The sequence below is a fragment of the Hypomesus nipponensis genome, chromosome 24 (assembly GCF_054491055.1).
Source record: "Hypomesus nipponensis isolate SF chromosome 24, ASM5449105v1, whole genome shotgun sequence".
In the NCBI taxonomy this organism is placed as follows: domain Eukaryota; kingdom Metazoa; phylum Chordata; class Actinopteri; order Osmeriformes; family Osmeridae; genus Hypomesus; species Hypomesus nipponensis.
The window spans coordinates 8,578,112-8,596,995 of record NC_140384.1 but is presented as its reverse complement, the minus strand read 5'-3'; the positions used below and the strand labels follow the sequence as shown (position 1 = coordinate 8,596,995).

General features: G+C 45.1%; 4 protein-coding genes and 1 long non-coding RNA gene across 7 annotated transcripts; 3 read left to right on the top strand and 2 right to left on the bottom strand.

Moving 5' to 3' along the window:
• Positions 1-113: 113 nt before the first annotated feature.
• On the bottom strand, positions 114-3,332 carry LOC146233062 (serine/threonine-protein phosphatase 2A catalytic subunit beta isoform). The gene is made up of 7 exons (XM_084690512.1): positions 2,923-3,332; positions 2,161-2,370; positions 1,855-2,028; positions 1,649-1,738; positions 1,167-1,328; positions 969-1,087; positions 114-747 (listed from the first exon to the last, which is right to left on the bottom strand). Exons 1-7 carry the CDS (start codon positions 3,022-3,024, stop codon positions 675-677), a joined length of 930 nt encoding a protein of 309 aa, XP_084546638.1. The 5' UTR covers positions 3,025-3,332; the 3' UTR covers positions 114-674.
• On the top strand, positions 3,228-8,472 carry LOC146233061 (putative ATP-dependent RNA helicase DDX4). The gene is made up of 20 exons (XM_084690502.1): positions 3,228-3,356; positions 3,862-3,889; positions 3,959-4,018; positions 4,102-4,158; positions 4,358-4,413; positions 4,533-4,602; positions 4,790-4,816; positions 4,928-4,972; positions 5,050-5,103; positions 5,327-5,368; positions 5,540-5,682; positions 5,852-6,004; positions 6,088-6,242; positions 6,368-6,497; positions 6,726-6,892; positions 6,973-7,118; positions 7,355-7,454; positions 7,573-7,843; positions 7,916-8,023; positions 8,226-8,472. Exons 1-20 carry the CDS (start codon positions 3,228-3,230, stop codon positions 8,274-8,276), a joined length of 1,992 nt encoding a protein of 663 aa, XP_084546628.1. The 3' UTR covers positions 8,277-8,472.
• A 691-nt stretch (positions 8,473-9,163) lies between these two features.
• Positions 9,164-10,725, top strand: LOC146233060 (uncharacterized). Its single transcript, XR_014742310.1, has 3 exons — positions 9,164-10,004; positions 10,247-10,355; positions 10,598-10,725. It is a non-coding gene; the product is annotated as an uncharacterized LOC146233060 (long non-coding RNA).
• A 135-nt stretch (positions 10,726-10,860) lies between these two features.
• On the top strand, positions 10,861-14,224 carry LOC146233059 (interleukin-6 receptor subunit beta). Of its 2 annotated transcripts, XM_084690556.1 has the most exons (11): positions 10,861-10,989; positions 11,093-11,252; positions 11,355-11,440; positions 11,594-11,819; positions 11,996-12,178; positions 12,324-12,425; positions 12,619-12,756; positions 12,927-13,049; positions 13,174-13,258; positions 13,393-13,474; positions 13,688-14,224. In XM_084690556.1, the coding sequence occupies exons 2-11, from the start codon at positions 11,237-11,239 to the stop codon at positions 14,093-14,095; spliced, it is 1,449 nt and encodes a 482-aa protein (XP_084546682.1). In that variant the 5' UTR covers positions 10,861-10,989; positions 11,093-11,236; the 3' UTR covers positions 14,096-14,224. The 2 variants fall into 2 exon arrangements, with proteins under 2 accessions (XP_084546682.1, XP_084546683.1); XM_084690557.1 differs by lacking the exon at positions 10,861-10,989 and having other exon boundaries at positions 11,090-11,252.
• Positions 14,225-14,351: 127 nt separating this feature from the next.
• Positions 14,352-18,791, bottom strand: nudt12 (nudix (nucleoside diphosphate linked moiety X)-type motif 12). 2 transcript variants are annotated; one of them, XM_084690558.1, is made up of 7 exons: positions 18,428-18,791; positions 17,959-18,184; positions 17,232-17,794; positions 16,761-16,928; positions 16,218-16,331; positions 15,844-16,043; positions 14,352-15,714 (listed from the first exon to the last, which is right to left on the bottom strand). In XM_084690558.1, the coding sequence occupies exons 2-7, from the start codon at positions 18,162-18,164 to the stop codon at positions 15,604-15,606; spliced, it is 1,362 nt and encodes a 453-aa protein (XP_084546684.1). In that variant the 5' UTR covers positions 18,165-18,184; positions 18,428-18,791; the 3' UTR covers positions 14,352-15,603. The 2 variants fall into 2 exon arrangements, with proteins under 2 accessions (XP_084546684.1, XP_084546685.1); XM_084690559.1 differs by having other exon boundaries at positions 18,492-18,791.
• Between the last annotated feature and the right edge of the window lie 93 nt (positions 18,792-18,884).

The window sequence follows — 18,884 nt, the reverse complement described above, 5'->3', positions numbered from 1 at the left end:
TACATCAGTTATTTCAACTGATCTGTAAAGTATAAAACCGAAGCACTTGAGGGTCATGAGGCAGACTGCATATCGTTAGTAGTAGGAATAAAAAAAACAAGTGTCAACAGAACTTTTTAATCATACGTCCATTGTCTTTATTCAAATTATGGTATACGCTGGCTGGGGACATCCATCAGCACAAGTCACTTTTCTGCATGCCATTAGGCCTGAGTTGCTAAAAATGACCGTTTTACTACTTTAAGCACTCTTACCAATAGTTTTGCAACAAAAAAAGCACAATTTACTGTATTTGCTATGAGATGTGTCATTGTGAGATCAAATAGGGCTATATTGCTGTTTAAAAAAAACTTGCGAGTCTTACATGTCTTAAAAGATCATATGGCACATTTTGGTCCACGTTGGTACTTTCATATTTCAATCATTTTAAACATGTATTAAACAAACAGAATATCATCTTAAACATGTATTGTAAATGTTTTATCAGCACAGCGTTATGACAGCATATCCTAGACAACTGTAGAGGGGCTCTTGCTCCCTGTTTTAACTGTTTGCAGGTTTTTTTTTTTTCCTTTTCTTTTTAAACCTTATCCTCCAATTATTAAACCTCCCTTGTACAGTATATTCAAATTTATAAGTGGAGATTTTGGGACAACAAGGATAGCTTTGGACATTCACAGGAAGTAGTCAGGAGTACGTCTGGTCACATGGGGTTCACCACGTCGAGGAGCAGGATCAAACTGAAGGCTGGGGGAGGAGCCAGAAAACAAACCAGTCAGCAGACTACTTGGTAAACCACCACACGCCCTTATTTCTAAAGTGACGACTTTCCCCACAACACAGTTGACCAAACCAAGTACACCAATTTTGTGCTAAAGAACAGTAGCGTGTTTAGGGATACAGGTTGAGAAGTATGGTACAGGAATAAGTGATCCAACCATTAAGGATAGTTGAGTCTTTATACTTACAAAGAATATTTAAGAGTATCATCCAGTTCCATAATAGCCGCTTGGTTGCCACAACGATAGCAGTAGTTTGGCGCACTGAAGATGGTGACAACATTCTTGTCATGGCCCCAGTTGTATCCCTGCAGGAGAGAAAAATAAAACGTAAGAAAATGTGCTTGTGTGGTGAAAGCTTAGCTGCAGCTAGTCACTGTCTCGTACCTCCATGACCAGCTGGTGGGCACGAGAGACCAAGGTTAGGCCGTTGGCATGGTTGAAGGTCTCAGAAATGTCCTGTCCGAAGGTGTAGCCTGCACCACGGGGGGAGATGCCCCAGCCGCCACGGTCATCAGGGTCCGACCACAACAGGTCACACATGGGGCCCTGATGAACAGCAGACATGAGTCTCAACAACGGAAATCAAACCATACATCTGAAACGATTCTACCAAAAATAACATACATGTACTTAATATTATTTTATACCACTGTGCCACTAAAAAAAATCAAGCTAATTACAATCAACCGCTGGAACGGAGTCAGGTGGCTGAGCGGTTAGGGAATCAGGCTAGTAATCTGAAGGTTGCCAGTTTGATTCATTTATTACATTACATTTAAAAAAAGTTCCCAACCATCAGTGTTAAATTAGCCAAGTCATGCGGGTTCGGTGTTCAAGGGCACATGGGAAAATATAAAGACGGCTACCTCATGTGGGACCTCCTGCAGGCGGTCCAGGGCTCGTATGTGATCCAGAGTGTCTATGGATGGAGACAGGCCTCCGTGAAGGCAGAAGATCTGACCGCGGCAAGGAAAGCAATAACGAAAAGTCAATCAATTTGCTTTATGTGGGTAGGTTGAAACGGGTGTAAATTGTTCCATACAAACGGTGTCAACACATGTTTCTGACTCACCTGTGTATCTACAAGTGCAGTTAGTGGGAGATAGTCAAAGAGGTCTGTGAAGTATTTCCACACGTTGGCATTGCCATACTTCCTCAAACACTCGTCATAAAACCCATACACCTGAGTGATTTGCCTGCTCTCATGGTTTCCCCGGAGAATAGTGATTCTCTCTTGGTACCGAACCTGCAGAAAAGAGGCAACAGTATCGTCAGCCAGGTTACGGATACATTTTCAGCCAACAGAATGCAAGTGCAACTCAACAGATCTTAGAGGAGGCAACAGAATAGGTTGTTTCAGTGCTGTCTGAAGCCATACCTTTAATGTGACAAGAAGAGTAACTGTTTCCACAGAGTAGTACCCTCTATCCACGTAGTCACCCATAAACAGGTAGTTGGTGTCAGGGGATTTTCCACCAATTTTGAAGAGCTCCATAAGATCATGAAACTGCCCATGGACATCCCCGCAGACGGTCACAGGACATCGCACTTCTTGCACATTTGATTCCTTTGTGAGAATCTCCTTGGCCTAGACATATGAGACGTAAAATGTGTTAGACATATCTGGTTTCATCAGTCATGCCAAATTAAATATCCACACACCGCTTTTGCAGCACATACAGAGATCAAGGGGATGCAACCTACAGCTAGCCTGCTAATAAGTAGCTAGTATCAGCGACTGGCTGTTTATTAATAAGGACCAGTATAATTACTGGAAATTGTGTTACGTGGGAAACCATTGTAAATAGCCAACAAATCGTTTACATCTTTACGTAACTTTGACCAAAAAGATTATATCTCAACTATTTTCGTATTATTTGCAGTCGAAATCTACAAAATGAACAAAGTTGTTAGTCTACATTTCTCAATAGGGCAAGTCAGTGGACGTTTTACTTCAGGGCTCGCTCGCACCCATTTTTTTTTACAGTCAGGGTTAGCTAATGTTAGCTAGCCTTGTTGGCTAGCTAGGCTAGGCGCTTAGAGCTAGGCCACGATCTGAAATGGCTGGTAAAAGAATAGTGTTAGCCTGACATAGTTACATTAGTTGAGTAATTCGTCTATTTCCTAATGCATGACTCACCTTTTCGCAGAGTGTCCTGACTTGATTTTCCGATAACTGCTTACACTCATTCAATTGTTCGATCCATTGATCTAATTCTTTAGTAAAAGATTTGTCGTCCATGACAGCCGCGGAAGCCAGCCACCGATGTGATGCAGATGCTAATTTCTTGTTAGCTCGCTCTTGCTAGCGTAGCTTAGCTGAATGTATTGTTAGCCGCTCTATTAGTCCCGCTAAAACTGGTACCTATGCTAACTATAAGAACCTAAACAACTTATCTGACGTATCACTTTGACGTTTCAATTTAGTTAACGACGTTATTTCAGATGGGGAACAACAAATTTGAAGGGGTAAGAATGGATCGAAATTCCCCGATGCGGCAGAATCCAGCGACCGAGGATTGCAGCACCAAGGCACCACCACCAGCTAAAAGAGCTACAACAATAACATACGGGGTATTTTGAGGTTGCCAGTTTTAAGACCTATCCCCTTATTAACGTGTCTAAACCCGCCCTTGAAGTTTTATGAGAATTCACTTGCAAATATGTTGTTTTGGAGATCAGTTTGATCATATACATCCAAAACGAACGTTTCAGTAGCTAGATCCTCATGCCCCACCCTAATCTCACCTTAATTGGTAATTTCAAAGTAATTTAATGACTTCTATCAGCTGGTGCAATGTGCACCACAAAACATGAATGACTATTGATTGGTGGTTGGAGGTTGTACTAAACTAATAGTAGTACTTTTTAGCTTTTCAAGAAATAACCTGATCCTCTTAGTCTTAAAACAAAAATGGGTGAGAATTGGGACGAAGAGGAAATCCAGGTAGAAATACTATGAGAGCCACAGAGAGTTAATGATTCAGTTGAAGATTGATCTGAGTTGAACATTGATCTGAGTTGAACATTGATCTGAGTTCAAGTAAAAAATTAAACCCCTTTTGCTGTTCATTTGTAGGTGTTCACTAGGACTTCAACCAATAATGGTAAGTATAATCGAACTCTAGATGAAACTGAAAAATCCTTTTGTATGTTAAGACTCTCATCGTTCACAGACGGTGGAAACAGTTTGTGGAACAATGAAGGGCAGTTTAGGGGACAGGTCAGTGGTAAAGGTGGGTGTTTTTTGAGACATAACCAGAGGTGGCTCTGTTGACACGTGTGTTGTACAAGCTGGGTGATGGTGTATGTGCTGCAGGTGGGGTCAGGGGTGGAGGCTTCACCACCCCAGCAGAGGACAGAAGCTCCAACTCAGGTCAACTGTCAACTGTCATCTCACAAACATGCCTTTCAAATAATCCCTTTTCAAAACAGTTTTGATATAAGGGACAGTTGGGATGCATCAGATTTCTTCAAAATGGTACAAAGAATGAGCAACAGTATTAGTAATACTTTGTTTTGTTACAAATCCCAAAAAGTCAGATTCTTATGATTTGTTTTTGTTGCATTTTCAGATAATCATAGACATTCAACCTTTGGAGAGACTAATTCCTGGGGAGGCATACGAGGAAAGTTCTCACTTCCCTTCTCCAACTCTCAACTGTACCGTCCTCTGATCCCCGAGGTAGAAGAACCGTCTATATTTAAGAGAGGTCTGACTGCTGTTTTTGCGTCGCATGATCCACAGGAGGTCGAGGGAGCAGAGGAGGAAGGGATAGTGCACGATGCAGTGATGCTGCTGATACAGGACCTGAAAAAGGTCTGAAGACATAGAATGGCACAATATTTGTTTTGTATGATGATTTATTCATTGTTTTTCCATATTTTCTGGTGCGTGTGTCTGTGGGTTATGATAAGTCAGTTAACCCACACTACCAAGGAGAACAAGATAGCTCTACTCATTACTCCTGCATGTTCCAAACCTTGTCTCATCCCCTCCTATACAGGGAGTGAGCCCAATGGGAACCATAACGGTAATGTGCGACTTGTTAATCCCATGCAACCACGCATTTTAATACAAACAAACACATCATCACAGTGTGTGATGTGGTTGGTTGACATGATTACTGCCCCTTGTACCCCAGACAGTGGAAGTTCACGGAACAGAGAAAATGTCATTGAAGGAAGAGGTATGTTTGCATCATTTCTGAATCCTACCATCTCTGTTACAAATGAAAAGATGTTCTCAAAGGTTGCTCTCCCACAGGTGACAGAAGCACAATAGATGGACGAAGAGATGGATTCAGCAATTCATTCCCTGGTATGTTTCATATCTGCCTTTTGTGCATGTCGTGATATCAACATTCCCCATTGTTTTTGTATCATATTTTCAGTTGAAAAATTGTTTGACACAGGGATGTAACAGGTAACGGTTGCTAGGATATTATACGATCCACGTGGATAAAACTGTAACCTCTGTTGTTGCTATCAGACCAGAACACCTAGTCTGTGAGGGCTCACAGGCTTCTCTGTTACTCATACAGATGCATCCAACGACGACAACTTGGATGAAAACCACAATGCAGGTCTGAAGATTTTTATGTGTCACGTTCTATCTTGAGTATCCTAATATTGACAATGAAACGGAAGAAAATGAAAATACACGTTGCAGTGATCCCTTTCCAAACTCTCTAATATGTTTGAGGAGGTGTTTAACAAAATGGTGATGATGATGGTGTGTTGTGATGCCTCTGCAGGTCCCAAGGTGACGTATGTGCCACCTCCTCCACCTGAAGACGAGACCTCCATCTTCTCTCAGTTCCAGAAGGGGGTCAACTTTGACAAGTTTGATAACATCCAGGTGGAGGTACGTGGGAGAGACCCTCCACCTGCCATCACGGTGAGTGAAAATGCATACCACATAGGTTAAGGCCTCGCAGCAGCGGCCCAGCGGTTTGATTCCAACCCTTTCCTGTCTCTCTCGTACTGTCACCAGCATTCATTTTAAAAACCCGGCCATAACGCGACATCACTGGTTAAGCTTTCTGCTCTGCCTCCCTCCGGCCCAGTCATTTGAGGAGGCTGGTCTGTGTCCGACCCTGAGCAGGAACATCACCAAGTCTGGCTACAAGAAGCCTACTCCAGTCCAGAAACACAGCATCCCCATCATATCCACTGGACGAGACCTGCTGGCCTGTGCCCAGACTGGATCAGGGAAAACGGTGAGCTTTGCCCGCACACGATTCTGAATACTACGGTCCTGTAGTATCTGGATATAGTCATTGATACCCTCCCTCCCTCCCAGGCTGCCTTCCTGCTCCCTATCCTCCAGACCCTGATGTCTGACGGGGTCACGGCAGATGGGTTCAAGCAGATCCAGGAGCCTGAGGTCATCATTGTGGCGCCCACCAGGGAACTCATCAACCAGATCTACCTCGATGCCCGGAAGTTTTCCTACGGGTGATTCATTCATTCGTTGATTTGTTTTCTTTATTTGACTTTTCGACTTCATTCACACAGGACAGACAATGTGGGGATGAAAGCTGTATGTGTGAAGAGTCCTTGTGACCCCTCCCTTTCCCAAGTGGGTGTTTGCGCCCGGTGGTCGTGTATGGAGGGATCAGTTCGGCCTACGCCATTAGGGAGGTGATGCGGGGTTGCAACATGCTGTGTGGGACTCCAGGAAGACTCCTGGATATCATCGGCAGAGGAAAGGTGCGGAAAGCTTTTGAACAAGGGGGGGAAAAAACCCCAATCACAGCCCGTCTGCTGCTAAAACACTTTGATCATCACACCAGTACCCTCACTTTTTAAAACACCTGTCAGAACCATCTGCACCATGGCCACCTCCCTGGTCCTCCCCTTTCAGAAGTGCAACACGGTGGTGTGTGGGTGAAGGCGATCGTTGATGGACAAGGTGCTGATGTTTATGTTGGGCTGTAGGTGGGAGTCAAGAAGCTGCGCTATCTGGTTCTGGACGAGGCAGACCAGATGTTGGACATGGGCTTTGAACCCGCCATGCGTTCCCTCGTGGGGTCACCTGGAATGCCCCCTAAAGAGGAACGGCAGACGCTACTGTTCAGCGCCACATATCCTGAGGACATTCAAAGGTGTGTGTTCCTGTAAGAGGTATGGAGAAGTGAGGCGATCGTGTAGCATTTATGAAAGCTTTTTCTGTTTCACGCCCTAGGTTGGCTGCCGACTTCCTTCGACCAGACTACATCTTCCTGGCGGTGGGTCAGGTGGGAGGAGCCTGCAGCGATGTGGAGCAGAGCGTGATCCAGGTCACCCAGTTCTCCAAGAGAGACCAACTGGTGGAGCTGCTGCAGACGACAGGTCAAACTCTGCTGGACAGGCTTTGTAGGCCTGTTAAACTAAAGCCTCGAAACTGGGTGCAGTAGTGTATCGTTATATGGGATGGCATTTGTGGATGCATTCAGGTCTCCAGTTCCCTTTTTTTACAACTCCCAGAAAATGCTAGAGGTGGAGGAGCACAGTGTGGACATGGTGGCAGGCTGATGTGAGATGCAGACGAAGATGTTGGCTTTGATCTTGCACGGTTTTTGTTTCAGGCCCCGAGCGAACTCTGGTGTTTGTAGGGTCTAGGAAGAAGGCGGATTTCATCGCCACCTTTCTCTCCCAGGTCAAGATTCCCACCACCAGCATCCACGGGTAGGTTGCTAATCAGAATGTGGACGTCGTCTTAACAGCCAATGGTCTGGACAAGTCTTCCTATTCCGGGGTTGCCAAGACTGATGATGTCACGTCAAAAGTGTGACTGTTCTTGCAGGGACCGGGAGCAGCAGGAACGGGAGGTAGCCCTACACGATTTTCGTTCCGGTAAGTATCCTGTCCTGGTGGCCACATCGGTGGCAGCGCGAGGCCTGGATATCGAGCATGTGCAGCACGTGGTGAACTTTGACCTTCCCTCCGGCATCGATGAGTATGTGCAACGCATCGGAAGGACTGGTCGCTGTGGCAACACTGGGCGGGCAGTGTCCTTCTTTGAGCCAGATGCTGACACGCCATTGGCTCACTCCCTGGTCAAAGTTCTGGAAGGGGTATTTACATGTTCTTTTATTTAGAGATTCACTCACTTACTCGCACTCACTCACTGACTCACCCGTTAACAGTCCCAACAGGAAGTTCCCTCCTGGCTGGAGGAAGTCGCAGCCAGTGGTCATGGCACTGCAGCGTTCTGTCCACAAAGGAGTGACTTTGAATCCATGGACACCCACAAGGTAAACCACACAGCTGGACCACACAACATCAGTACAACAGTGCTGACGTTGTGTGGTCCACACAGCTGCACCACACAACATCAGTACAACAGTGCTGACGTTGTGTGGTCCACACAGCTGCACCACACAACGTCAGCACCAACTGACGTTATCAACTGCCATCTTTCTTCGAATGTTCTATTTGATCTGTGCGTGTCTGCAGTCTCTTCCTGGAGCCCAGAGCCTGCCTAGTGAGGAGGAATTATGGGAGTGACTTTCCATTCACCTTTCTAACATCCCTGTCATGGTCTGACCCCTTGAAGCTGAGTTTAATAATAACAACATCTGGAGCAAAGAATCCCGATTGATCACTGTGGCCACTGCGATGCTCATAAAAGGAATATTAATAAGCGGTGGGATGCACAGTATGTCATGAGCACTGTAATGTCAATAAAATTAACTGCATTGAATTGTGTGTATTTTCGTTAGATACTGGGGGAAATGGTTGGCAGCATAATCATAAGGCATTACGTCACATCATAGACATTCATACACATACCAAATACCTCATACCTTGCAACAGATTACGCTTTCCAAACCAGCAGGGCATTTTATGTCCATGCATTACCTGTTTAAAAATGTATTGGCTTGTGGAGAAAATGAAAAAGGGCAACGTTCAGTAGCTGATGCAATACACAGAATACGGTTTTAAAAGAATCGGAGCTTACAGCACGTATTTGACAAAAAAGAATGGCGAAATATCCTGTGTGGTGAGCCACCAGGAGTGACAGATCCAGATCAGCAAAGTGTTCCTTCCCCTCTAGATACTCTCACATAGATGGGTTGACAAGTTTAGGACTTGAACCTGTGCTGAGGAGACACTTCAAACATCTAATGTTCTGCATTCCAGTCCTTTGTCTGAGATGGGGCCCAAAAGTGACATTTTGTTTTGGATGTTTTTAGGCACATGCTTCCTGAGACTGGGTGAGTCACCTTAGCCTCGGACTGATAGCATCTTGTGACATTTACATTTACGTGTTATACATTTAGCAGAAGCTTTTATCCAAAGCGACTTCCAAGGGGGAGCTTTTACAAAAAGTGCATAAGAGAGCTTAAGAAAAAGTGCATAACTGTGCATTGTTAAAACGACATAAACACAACTTGGTAGCTAGGACATTCGGTAACTTTTAAGATGTTAACATTCCTTTTCTGTCTCCAGAGAGGACCTCCTGTCAGAGCAATGGGCCGTCTGAAACCCGTCACCCTTGTGGTATGTAGTTTATAGTCGTTTATTTAGCACTTTGAGATTTGTTTTCAAATGGTAGGTGCATTAGAAATAAAATGTGTTATTATTGTAGGAGCCATTATTGTTCACCTATGGGGTTAATAGGGCTTGTTTCATTTGGGTGTAATTTGTGGTGGTTGGTTTATGTTTGGGCACAGGTGACCTATGTTCAGCTCGGCCATAGGTAGCGGTGACAGTTCAAAGGCTATATAGGGTCACGGGCACCATTGTACAGGAGGCCAGGGTGACAGGAGGTCATACAGTTTTTACCACTTTTATATTTAATAAACGGGAACACCCCAAACGAACGCACTTCAGTCTGGACATTGGTTCTGTACAGCGCGTCATAAACTGGATCCCCCGCACCCAGAAGCAACTACTACGACGGGACTGGATGGTCGCTACAATTATTATTATTATAACCATTCCAGTATCTTTACAGCTTGTGGAAAGTAATTTGGTATTTCTCTAACCTCAAGAGTTCCTCTTTGCTAATTGGGTGAATATGGGCCTCAGTAGGACTGTGTTTGTGGATGTTGTGGTCATGTACATGTCGGTATAAAGCGGTATCTTTATCATGATGTGATGTGTGCTGCATCCACCCAGAGTTGACCCTACAGGCAGAGGATCTGAAGCCGTGTGATAAGTTAAGTGATAAGTTTATCTGTGTCAGCGACGTCAGAGACTGTGAGGCCCACTCTTCTCAATATAACCCTGGTAAGAAGCTTCTGTCTAATCACCGACAATCTCAGATAGGAAATGGGCTTGGTCTACATTTCAATGCACACAACATTGCAAGATATTCAGTTTTTGCCTAACTGCCAACTTTTCTATTTTGTGGTTAGTGTAATTTATTTGTACTGTAGGCAAGACGTTTAAAGACAATTGATATCAGAGAAACACAAGTTCAGATGATTCCCTTTTTTTCTTTATCTTTCTTTGTTGACATCTTTCTGCAGTATCTCTGAACATCTCTTGCTATTCGAATTCCCGCCTGTGCCGCCTGTCCTACTCTGGGAATCCCAAGTTGGTTGACTGTGAGGACACCACTTACTCTTTCATCCTAAAGTGAGTAAAGATGGCTGACCACTCACAGCGGTTAGGGCATCAGGCTATTAATCGGAAGGTTGCCGGTTCGATTCCAGGCCAGGCCAAATGACGTTGTGTCCTTGGGCAAGGCACTTAGCTGTGGATAAGAGCTTCTGCTAAATGACTACATGTAATATAATGTAGGTAAAAAGTTACACTCTTCAATCTGAATTAATTGAAAGTGCTGTGATACAGTCATGTGATCCTCCTGGGATTTTCAGTTTCAGGACCAAGAGGAATAATTGCAAGGAGGTTTTAAGAGGGTTTGCAAAGTTCAACCTGACGCTCCACCGGAGGGGCGGGCTGGAGGACGAGGGCTGGTTCGGCCCTAATCTTGTGGACATGGTTCATGCAGGTTAGTTTTTTCCGTTTGTGACATGGAGCTGCAGCGATTTCACAAGAATTAAGCTGGTATCTAATCTTGTTCTAAGAACGATGGCTGATCTAGTTCCTCTCTTATCATCTTGATCACAAAGCAGTGAAGGCTCCTGTTCCATCTATCACAACAGTAAAAAGTTTGGATGATTCTATATCTATCTCTTGGACTGGTGATAGAGAACACAAGAAATGCCTGGTCCGCTATCGAGTTAGCACCGACCACTCATGGACCCAGGTACTGACTGCATAGGACCAGTCAGTTCGTTTAAGTTCACCATGAGTATGTGCTATGTATATATATTGTTGGCCCTACCATCTTGATATGGTTTTCCTGCCAGGTACCAGAAGATGTCCTTGTTGTTTATGGTAAAAGCGTCGTCTATACAATAAAAGCCCTTCAGCCCTACACAAACTACTGTGTCAGTTTGGCATGTGTCGGGTCGGCAGGGTACAGGAGCGAATGGAGCAATGAGTTTCCAGTCATGACGCTTGAAAGGGGTGAGTTGGCCCTGGGCCTGGGGAGGAGTAGGTGAGGGGTGAAAATTGAGGGAAACAGAATAATCCTGTGGGATCTCATTTCTGTGTTTTTTTTTCTCACAGCTCCCTCTAAAGGCCTGGAGGTTTGTTACCACTTGAGGCCATCATCCTCATCTGGTAGACATCATGATCTGATCCTGATGTGGAAGGTAAGATGTGTATTTCTGTACACCTCAGTCTTGGATTTAGAGAACCTGTAACTATGCAAATCTTCAAAGGGATGCTTGTCACCAACGCCTCTTAAAATCACGTGTCTAACCAGGACGTTATGTTGACTATGGCATCTTCTGTCTCTCTTTCAGGCTCTTAACATGCATGAGGCTAAAGGTCGTATCCTGGGATACCGGGTGGACTACACACTGAGGACAGACAGTGGTGGCCGGTCCCAGAACGTGACCTTTCACACCACCCAGCTTAGGACGGAGCTGAACGTGTGGGAGCAGGAGGGGGAGGTCACTGTAACAGCTTCTAACAGCGCAGGCTCCTCCCCTCCCTCCCTTCTCCGCATTCACCCCCTACCTCCACAGAGTGAGTTAGCGTTCCCACTACGTCCCGCTGTTTTTGGACACGGGGCAGGCCTGTCTCCTATGAGATAAAGCCGCATACTCACGGGTTTTAGTGTTTAGTAAAACGATAACTGTAAAACCTTTTCTTTCGTCTCTAAAACCAACAGTTTTTCCCTAAGTTACTGTTGTGCCTGTCAGCTATGTCAACAGTGAGGAGTCTGTGGGCGAGGTCTCGAGGGGACTTCCTGATGGTTCAGTGGGACATGGAGAACTCCTCCCTGCCTGCCAGTGAGTTTGCCATAGAGTGGACCTCCCATGCAAACCCTGAATCTAAGCACTGGAAGTGGGTGGATGGACGCAGCAGGTCTGCCGATTTGACAGGTAAACACATGGAAATGGTCCTACAGTACGGTGGGCCAGTTACCGTGTTGATAACAACGCTGCCGTGGCAGAATATGACATGCTGTCCAATGACATGACCCCTGCCCTCCTTCTCTCCTCTTGTGAAACCCATCCCCTGCTCCAGAACACATCCTTCCTCTGCAGACCTACACGGTTAGCATCTACCCCATCTACCACAGGCTGTGTGGCCTTCCACAGTCACTTCCTGTCAGCCTGGAAAATGGAGGTGGAGCCCCGCCAAACCACTCACTCTCTCAATGCTAGTATCATTCTGTTAAAAAACATTTGAACCAACCACCCTACTCCAAAATATGACTATAACCTGACGTAATACATCCTGTAGCTATCAACAACAAACAGAATTTCTTCTGTTTAAAAAATAAATAAAAATTGTTGGTCTGTTTCACAAACGTTTTCAGTTCTCTCAAAGCCCGTCAAGTTACATATCGATGTGACTGATGACGTAGTGACTGCAGGGTGGGAGTGGGAGATGGACGGGCCCCACATCAGAGTGGAGGGGTACAAACTGGTGCTCAAACAGGGGAAGCAGGAACAAGGTACCAGCACTGCAGTAAATGGGACAGCACATGCATCTTGACTTAAGTCCTGAGTGTAACTCAGGTCTCTCAAAGTTTACATGCAGTCCTGTGGGACAAAACACTCTGACGTTAAACTGTCTCAGTTATGTGGATGTACTGATCACATGATGTTCTTCTCTATGCCTCAGTGTTCCCCGTGTGGCCTGATGTAAGGCAACACACCTTCCCTAAACTTCAACCCCACACCACATACTCAGTTTACCTGCTGGCAGACAACCACACACAAGAAATTATCACATTTACTGTTGTAGGTAGGTATGTCTGAACCAGTCGGAAGTAGACATTTTATTGTCAGTAATTGTTATGAGTGTAATGGGGAAAATTGTCTCCAGAAATAATGGTCTAATTTGAAGGTCTGTCGTTGTGCATTTCCAGGTTATCTTGAGGCCGTTGCAACAGCAACCCCGCTAATCTCCTTGAGTCTGGTTCTGGGACTGTTTGCCATTCTGTACAAAACTCTGTGAGTAACATACATACATACACGTCCACAACATGAAGTCAGACGTTTACAGACCATCAAATTACTCTCTCCTGTTCTCAAAAGTCAATCGACATTTTTAGACATCGTCAGTGGCTTGAGTTCATTCTCTGCAGATACAAGGACTATATCCTGTCCCAAGTCGCTAACCCTCAGGCCAGTCAGATAGGACAGTGGCTGTTGACGCCTCATACAGAGGTAAATATCCTGCCATTATTTTCACACCATAATTACAAGGTGATTTAACATGTCATTGCAGTTTCATTTAAGTGGTCATTAACATCAGTGAGTTATTAAAGAGATGGTTTCATGATGCAATGCATCATGGGAGTTAAACACCATTCAGACGAACACCGTGTCGCTCCTCTTTTAATGGAGTATTCCGTTTTTTTTCCCCCCTTCCCCTGACAGGAAGTTGTAGAGAAGAACATCCTGAAGCTAGAAGACTTCTTGGTCACGGACTTCCAAGCAGGAAGTTGTTTTACCGAGCCAGATCCAGAATCCCCATCTCCAAGCGAGGAAGAAGACAAAAGCACATGCTTCATTCTCTCTCTACCTCGCAACGAAAGCACAGGTCCGGCCATACTGCGGTGCTGCTCTGGCTGTGAGGAGAGTTCCATCGGAAGACTGGAGGGTTCCAGAGTTCCATCTGAAGACTCTCAGATCAATTCTACCCTGGGCTGCTGCCCTGGCTGCATGCAGACCCGGGCACCTCCAGGGCTGACCTTCACACTGGGCAACACTATTGAATGTCAGGGTGACTATATAGTGAACACCTTCACTGTGCTACACTCACAGTTGGCTGGGCTATCCAATTGATGATGCAAAACTGCCATATGAATAGATGTATCTAGTTTGTAAAATACTTTGAACATAATTAATCTGAAGCTACCCGACAATATACTCTGGACAAAACTGACAATTAAACAAGAGTCCTTGTACAGTAAATATGAATGATTTTTGTGATTTATTCATGAACCACAAATCTGGTTTGTTTATGAACTGATTCATTTGATAACATTAACACGAGTGGAATATAATGTAATGTATGTATAAATGTATAATGAAATGTACATTGGTGTGCATACATTTTAATTTTGTGCAGGTGGATGCCAGGTTCTTTAGAAAACACAGGCTCCAATCACATTCCTGTCAGCCCAGGAACTACACGGATGTCCATTGCATAGTGATCCATTTACCACACCATGGTACATACATTCCCAAGGCCTTTTCAAGGATAAACAATACAGGACATTGTTCAGTTAATTACTCAGTTTAAACATACCCGAATAGTTCAACACTGTACAATCCAACCACACGTTGTGCTGTCCTTCACCAAAAATAATCTACACAGAAGCCTTGTTTGTTATAGTCTTTATGTTAATCTTTAAAACACTCTCCATTGAGTTTGGTACTGTGACACAACATTGACATCAGTTGAGAAATGATGTCTCGTATAGTTAACATCCATTTTTCTAACATTACATTTTAGTTGCTTGATTTGAATTTGGGCCTGCTACTGTAATCTCATTACAAACATTTGTAACCTCACATAGACTGCCTTATTTGCAGTGGTTTTCCATGGATGAGATGGAGGTAAATCTCAATGACACTTCAATAACTGCATTTAAAAGGCAGTTCAGTTGACTAAATATTAAATATTAAAATTGGCATGGCTCTGCTTCAGAAGAATTATGCATTGCATGCCTTAAGAGAGATTTTACACAATAACACAATGTCAAGGATCTGCCAGTTATTAATAGCAATTAACACATCCATTATAAATAATTTTAACAGGAAAGCAGCACACTTACATTGACTGATGTCTAGAATCAGTAGAATCAACTGTTCATCTGAAGGCGGGAAAGCAGCTGAATAGAGCCAAATGACGTGTCCTTGGGCAAGGCACTTCACCCTACTTGCCTCGGGGGAAATGTCCCTGTACTTACTGTACGTCTCTCTGGATGAGAGCGTCTGCTAAATGACTGTCAGAATAGGAGGTTTTCTGTTCCTTCTGAAGGCCACCCTGGTGTTGAAGTGCTATCAGACCACCCTGATACCTACAGCTGACTGGCATCACTGAGTAAAAGTCCACCACCTGAACTAACCCCACCTGCTCCTCCGTACAGCAGATCTGGTCAAGTGAGATGTAGGAATCTGCTGATAGGTTTGAAGCAGCTGCTGATCCGCATCGCCTGAGATCTGACGCCGAGGGCACCCCACTGTCCTACATGTTGTTGATGTTTCCCTGCTCCAGCACACCTGATTCAAATGAATGTTTGTTATCAGTTTCTGCTAACAACCCGTGTGTTAGAATGACCTCCAGCCTAAAGGTTGGAGGTCATGCCAACCCAGTGTTTGACCAGCTGGTGGGCAATGGCTTGTCGAGGGGGCATGGTGAAGACAGGCTTTCTTCCCTTGACCACTGCATCTGTAACCTGAGACACACACACACAAAATCAAACAACATCAATAAATTGCATGACCTTGTATTAAATTTAAGTTTTGCTTTGTATTGATGACGAACACACAGCAGGGTCACAACCGCATGATCGACATGTGCTCACCTGTTGCCGTGTGAACCAACGAGCCTCTTCGATTTCATTCTCATCGACTTTGATGTCTGTCGACACGGCAACAGCGAGGCACCCAATCATAAGCGAGGAGGGCATGGGCCAGGGTTGACAGGAGACGTACTGGACTGGACCCGTCTTGACTCCGCTCTCCTCCTCCACCTCTCTCCTCACCGCGTCCTCTATCGCTTCTCCTGGACGGAGAGAGGAAACAGGAAGTGTTATTAAAGTAGGAAGGATGGAAAGAGGGATGGATGAAAAGGAATAGAAAAAAATTAAAAAACTCACCCACATTTCAAACAACACACACACTCATACACAGGAAATGACTCATACAAGACTAGATGTAGTGTACAGCAGAAACTCACCTGGTTCTATGAAGCCTGCCAGACAGGAGAACATGCCAGGGGGAAAGGTCTTCTTCCTTCCCAGCAGAACCTGGTTACCGTCTGGGTGGATGACCAGCATAATCACCACAGGATCTGCAGAGAGTTCACAGTCAATGACCACATTAACCCTGGACTACTTTACGAGACATGATCATGATAGGAATACAAAGAAGAACACTCAAATGAATGCACTGTTAAAAGATTATAAGATAGAATAAGAGAATAAGATATAAGTATTCAAAGTGAGAAGAGGTTAGGTCAAGTCTGTAACCCTGAATGTAAATTCTCAAAAAGAACTGTATCCATCCAAGTTTCGTCTTCATCTTTTAGACCAGAGTGCTTCTTACCGTCATTTTTTAAAATCCAGGCTAATAACTCACTTGTTCTCTCTGGTTTCCTAGCTGTTGAGAGGTGTGTTTATATGTGATTTTGTCTCTTTGCTTTTCGTCTGTGAAAGCGCTTTGGGTCAACCGTGGGTTGTTTTAAACCGTGCCACACAAACACACTGGCTTGGCTTCTTACCGACACGTGGGTAGCAGGTGTTGTGGATACCCTGCTGGCTCCTGCAGTCTGAGTTCAGGCAGGTCCTCTTGTAGCCCCCTTCCTCCACCTTGGTCTTACTGCCACAGGTGGGGCAGAAGCTGTACCGGCTGTGCCAGGCCAACACAGACCGGGCCTGTGCCATGATGCCTGACAGAGGCACAGGGAAGGCAGTGGTTTGGTTACTTTCCCCAAACTTGTATAATTGTTGTACATTCATTAGAGTTGTGGTTGTAGCCCATGGAGGAACTACAATAAAGTGCTTCTTTACTCTGCTCTACTGTTGTATTGCCTTTTTTTCACTCTGGCACGGGGACTGGTTATGGAAACTAGCCTTTTGGCTATGATTGGGTGCATTTACATTTTAATGTTCATGAATGTACACTGTCCCCCTTGATCAAATACATTGAATTGAATATTGAATTGAACTGTACTAAAGGCTACTCAACTCACCAGCATCGTCCTCATTCAGCCTGAGAAGCCCGGGGAAGGGAGATTTGAGGAAGAAGCTGTTCCTGTTTGGGAGGGTGAGGTTCCCCAGGGGGTCAGTGTCTGTTTCGACGGCGAACCAGGCCGTCGGCTCTCCTCCCTCCCTCAGAGAACCAGGGGGCCCGCAACGCCTCTCTACCCCCAAGAAGATGACGGTGCTCCCTGGCTTCTGCAGAAGCTCCGCGACCGAGCCTGGACCCAACCGGCACAGCCTCATCTCCGCTTGGCTCGCCTTCTCCTCAGCCATGGAGCTCACCAGAGGGTTGAGACCGAAGAAGAGGAGGAAGACGGAGTCCGGGGAGTTCTGTCGGGCCTCCAGCCAGGCGGAGTCAGACCGTCTCTCGCTCAGCCTGTCCAGGACCTCCCTGCTGAAGTAGTTCTCTTGCTCGTCCGCCCCGGGGTCCAGCAGGGCACGGTCCCACCCGCCCACGTTCCTGGAGAGCAGGTTGGCGATGTGGCGGTGGCCCCAGAACTTGGCAATGTCGTAGGCCGTCTGGGAGGACTGGTTGACGGACAGCTTGTCGCACCTTGACAAGGAAAAAGAGAAGAGTGATCCGCGGCGTGCCATGGCGTTCACCGTTCGCCTACGTCTTTATAAACATTTGAGTGTCGATCACAGAAGATATAGCACTGCAAGGGGTACATATATAGCTAATCTTGAATAAAGAGTGTTCCAGTAGAGGATGGGTACCCGTAAGACAGTAGAGTTTGTACAACATCAAAATGTCCGTTCCTGGCCGCCAGCATCAGAGCGGTCCAGTCTTTTTCTCCCTTCTGATTAGTCAGAGAATTGGACCGTGACAACATGGAGGTCACCTTGACCAGGTCTCCCCTTGCTGCTGCGTCCAGAAACCTGTCCACCATCTCTTCCATGGGACTCATTTGGACATCGGCCATACTCGAGTTTATCCAGAGAACTGGTAAACACAGTGGAAGGCAGGTATGAGTATAGATGTATTCCCCTTGTAGATGAGTATGAGTTTAACTGACAGCATCTCAAGAAAATGTATCCTATAGCTTTATAAATCATGACCTGTTTAACGAGCAACTAGCATGAGTTCCAAACAAACAAAGTCAAATGCGGACTTGACAGAAACGAGACGCTACAAAACCTAGTTATTTCTAGAGACTACAAACTCAAGAATGAGCTAATCACATACCTCAAGACACTTGACCGCTACTTTCAAAACAGTTTATGAACAGTACCCAGTCCGATTGTGTCACCTGTTCTCAAGGCTGCATGAGCATGTGTTCTTTGAGCCGAAAAAGAAAAAATTGCCCAGCTAGCAGTGGAACATGCCAGGTAGAGTACCAAAGTATTTCAGTGGAAGGCTCAAGCTAGGCTATGTGCTGCCTCTGCTAGCTGTAAACGTCAAAAGTAGCAACGTATGTAAACGAATACAGACTTTATACAATTATTTCGAAATCCTTTATATAATATAATATCCTTCAGCCATATACGTTGTTATGTCAGCTTTCTGTAAAGAGCAGTTCCTTTCTCCGCCACTAACAGATTACAGAAACGTTGCAGATAAATTGAGTTACATTCGAGAGCAACATTGTCAACGACGTCAAAATCAGATTACGCTTGCGTTTGTGTGGTCTACGGTTATCTTT

Coding starts and splice junctions, on each gene's coding strand:
- LOC146233059 (XM_084690556.1), top strand. Junction 11,441..11,593: donor ATCTGATCCTGATGTGGAAG/GTAAGATGTGTA, acceptor TCTCTCTTTCAG/GCTCTTAACATGCATGAGGC. Junction 12,179..12,323: donor CAGGTCTGCCGATTTGACAG/GTAAACACATGG, acceptor CCCCTGCTCCAG/AACACATCCTTCCTCTGCAG.
- LOC146233061 (XM_084690502.1), top strand. CDS start 3,228: ATGGGGAACAACAAATTTGAAGGGGTAAGAATGGATCGAAATTCCCCG. Junction 5,104..5,326: donor ATTCAGCAATTCATTCCCTG/GTATGTTTCATA, acceptor TTACTCATACAG/ATGCATCCAACGACGACAAC. Junction 6,498..6,725: donor ATATCATCGGCAGAGGAAAG/GTGCGGAAAGCT, acceptor GTTGGGCTGTAG/GTGGGAGTCAAGAAGCTGCG.
- nudt12 (XM_084690558.1), bottom strand. CDS start 18,164: ATGGCCGATGTCCAAATGAGTCCCATGGAAGAGATGGTGGACAGGTTT. Junction 17,795..17,958: donor CAAACTCTACTGTCTTACGG/GTACCCATCCTC, acceptor TTCCTTGTCAAG/GTGCGACAAGCTGTCCGTCA. Junction 15,715..15,843: donor GTTGGTTCACACGGCAACAG/GTGAGCACATGT, acceptor TGTGTGTCTCAG/GTTACAGATGCAGTGGTCAA.
- LOC146233062 (XM_084690512.1), bottom strand. CDS start 3,024: ATGGACGACAAATCTTTTACTAAAGAATTAGATCAATGGATCGAACAA. Junction 1,088..1,166: donor CCCACCAGCTGGTCATGGAG/GTACGAGACAGT, acceptor TCTCTCCTGCAG/GGATACAACTGGGGCCATGA. Junction 748..968: donor GATACTCTTAAATATTCTTT/GTAAGTATAAAG, acceptor CTCCTCCCCCAG/CCTTCAGTTTGATCCTGCTC.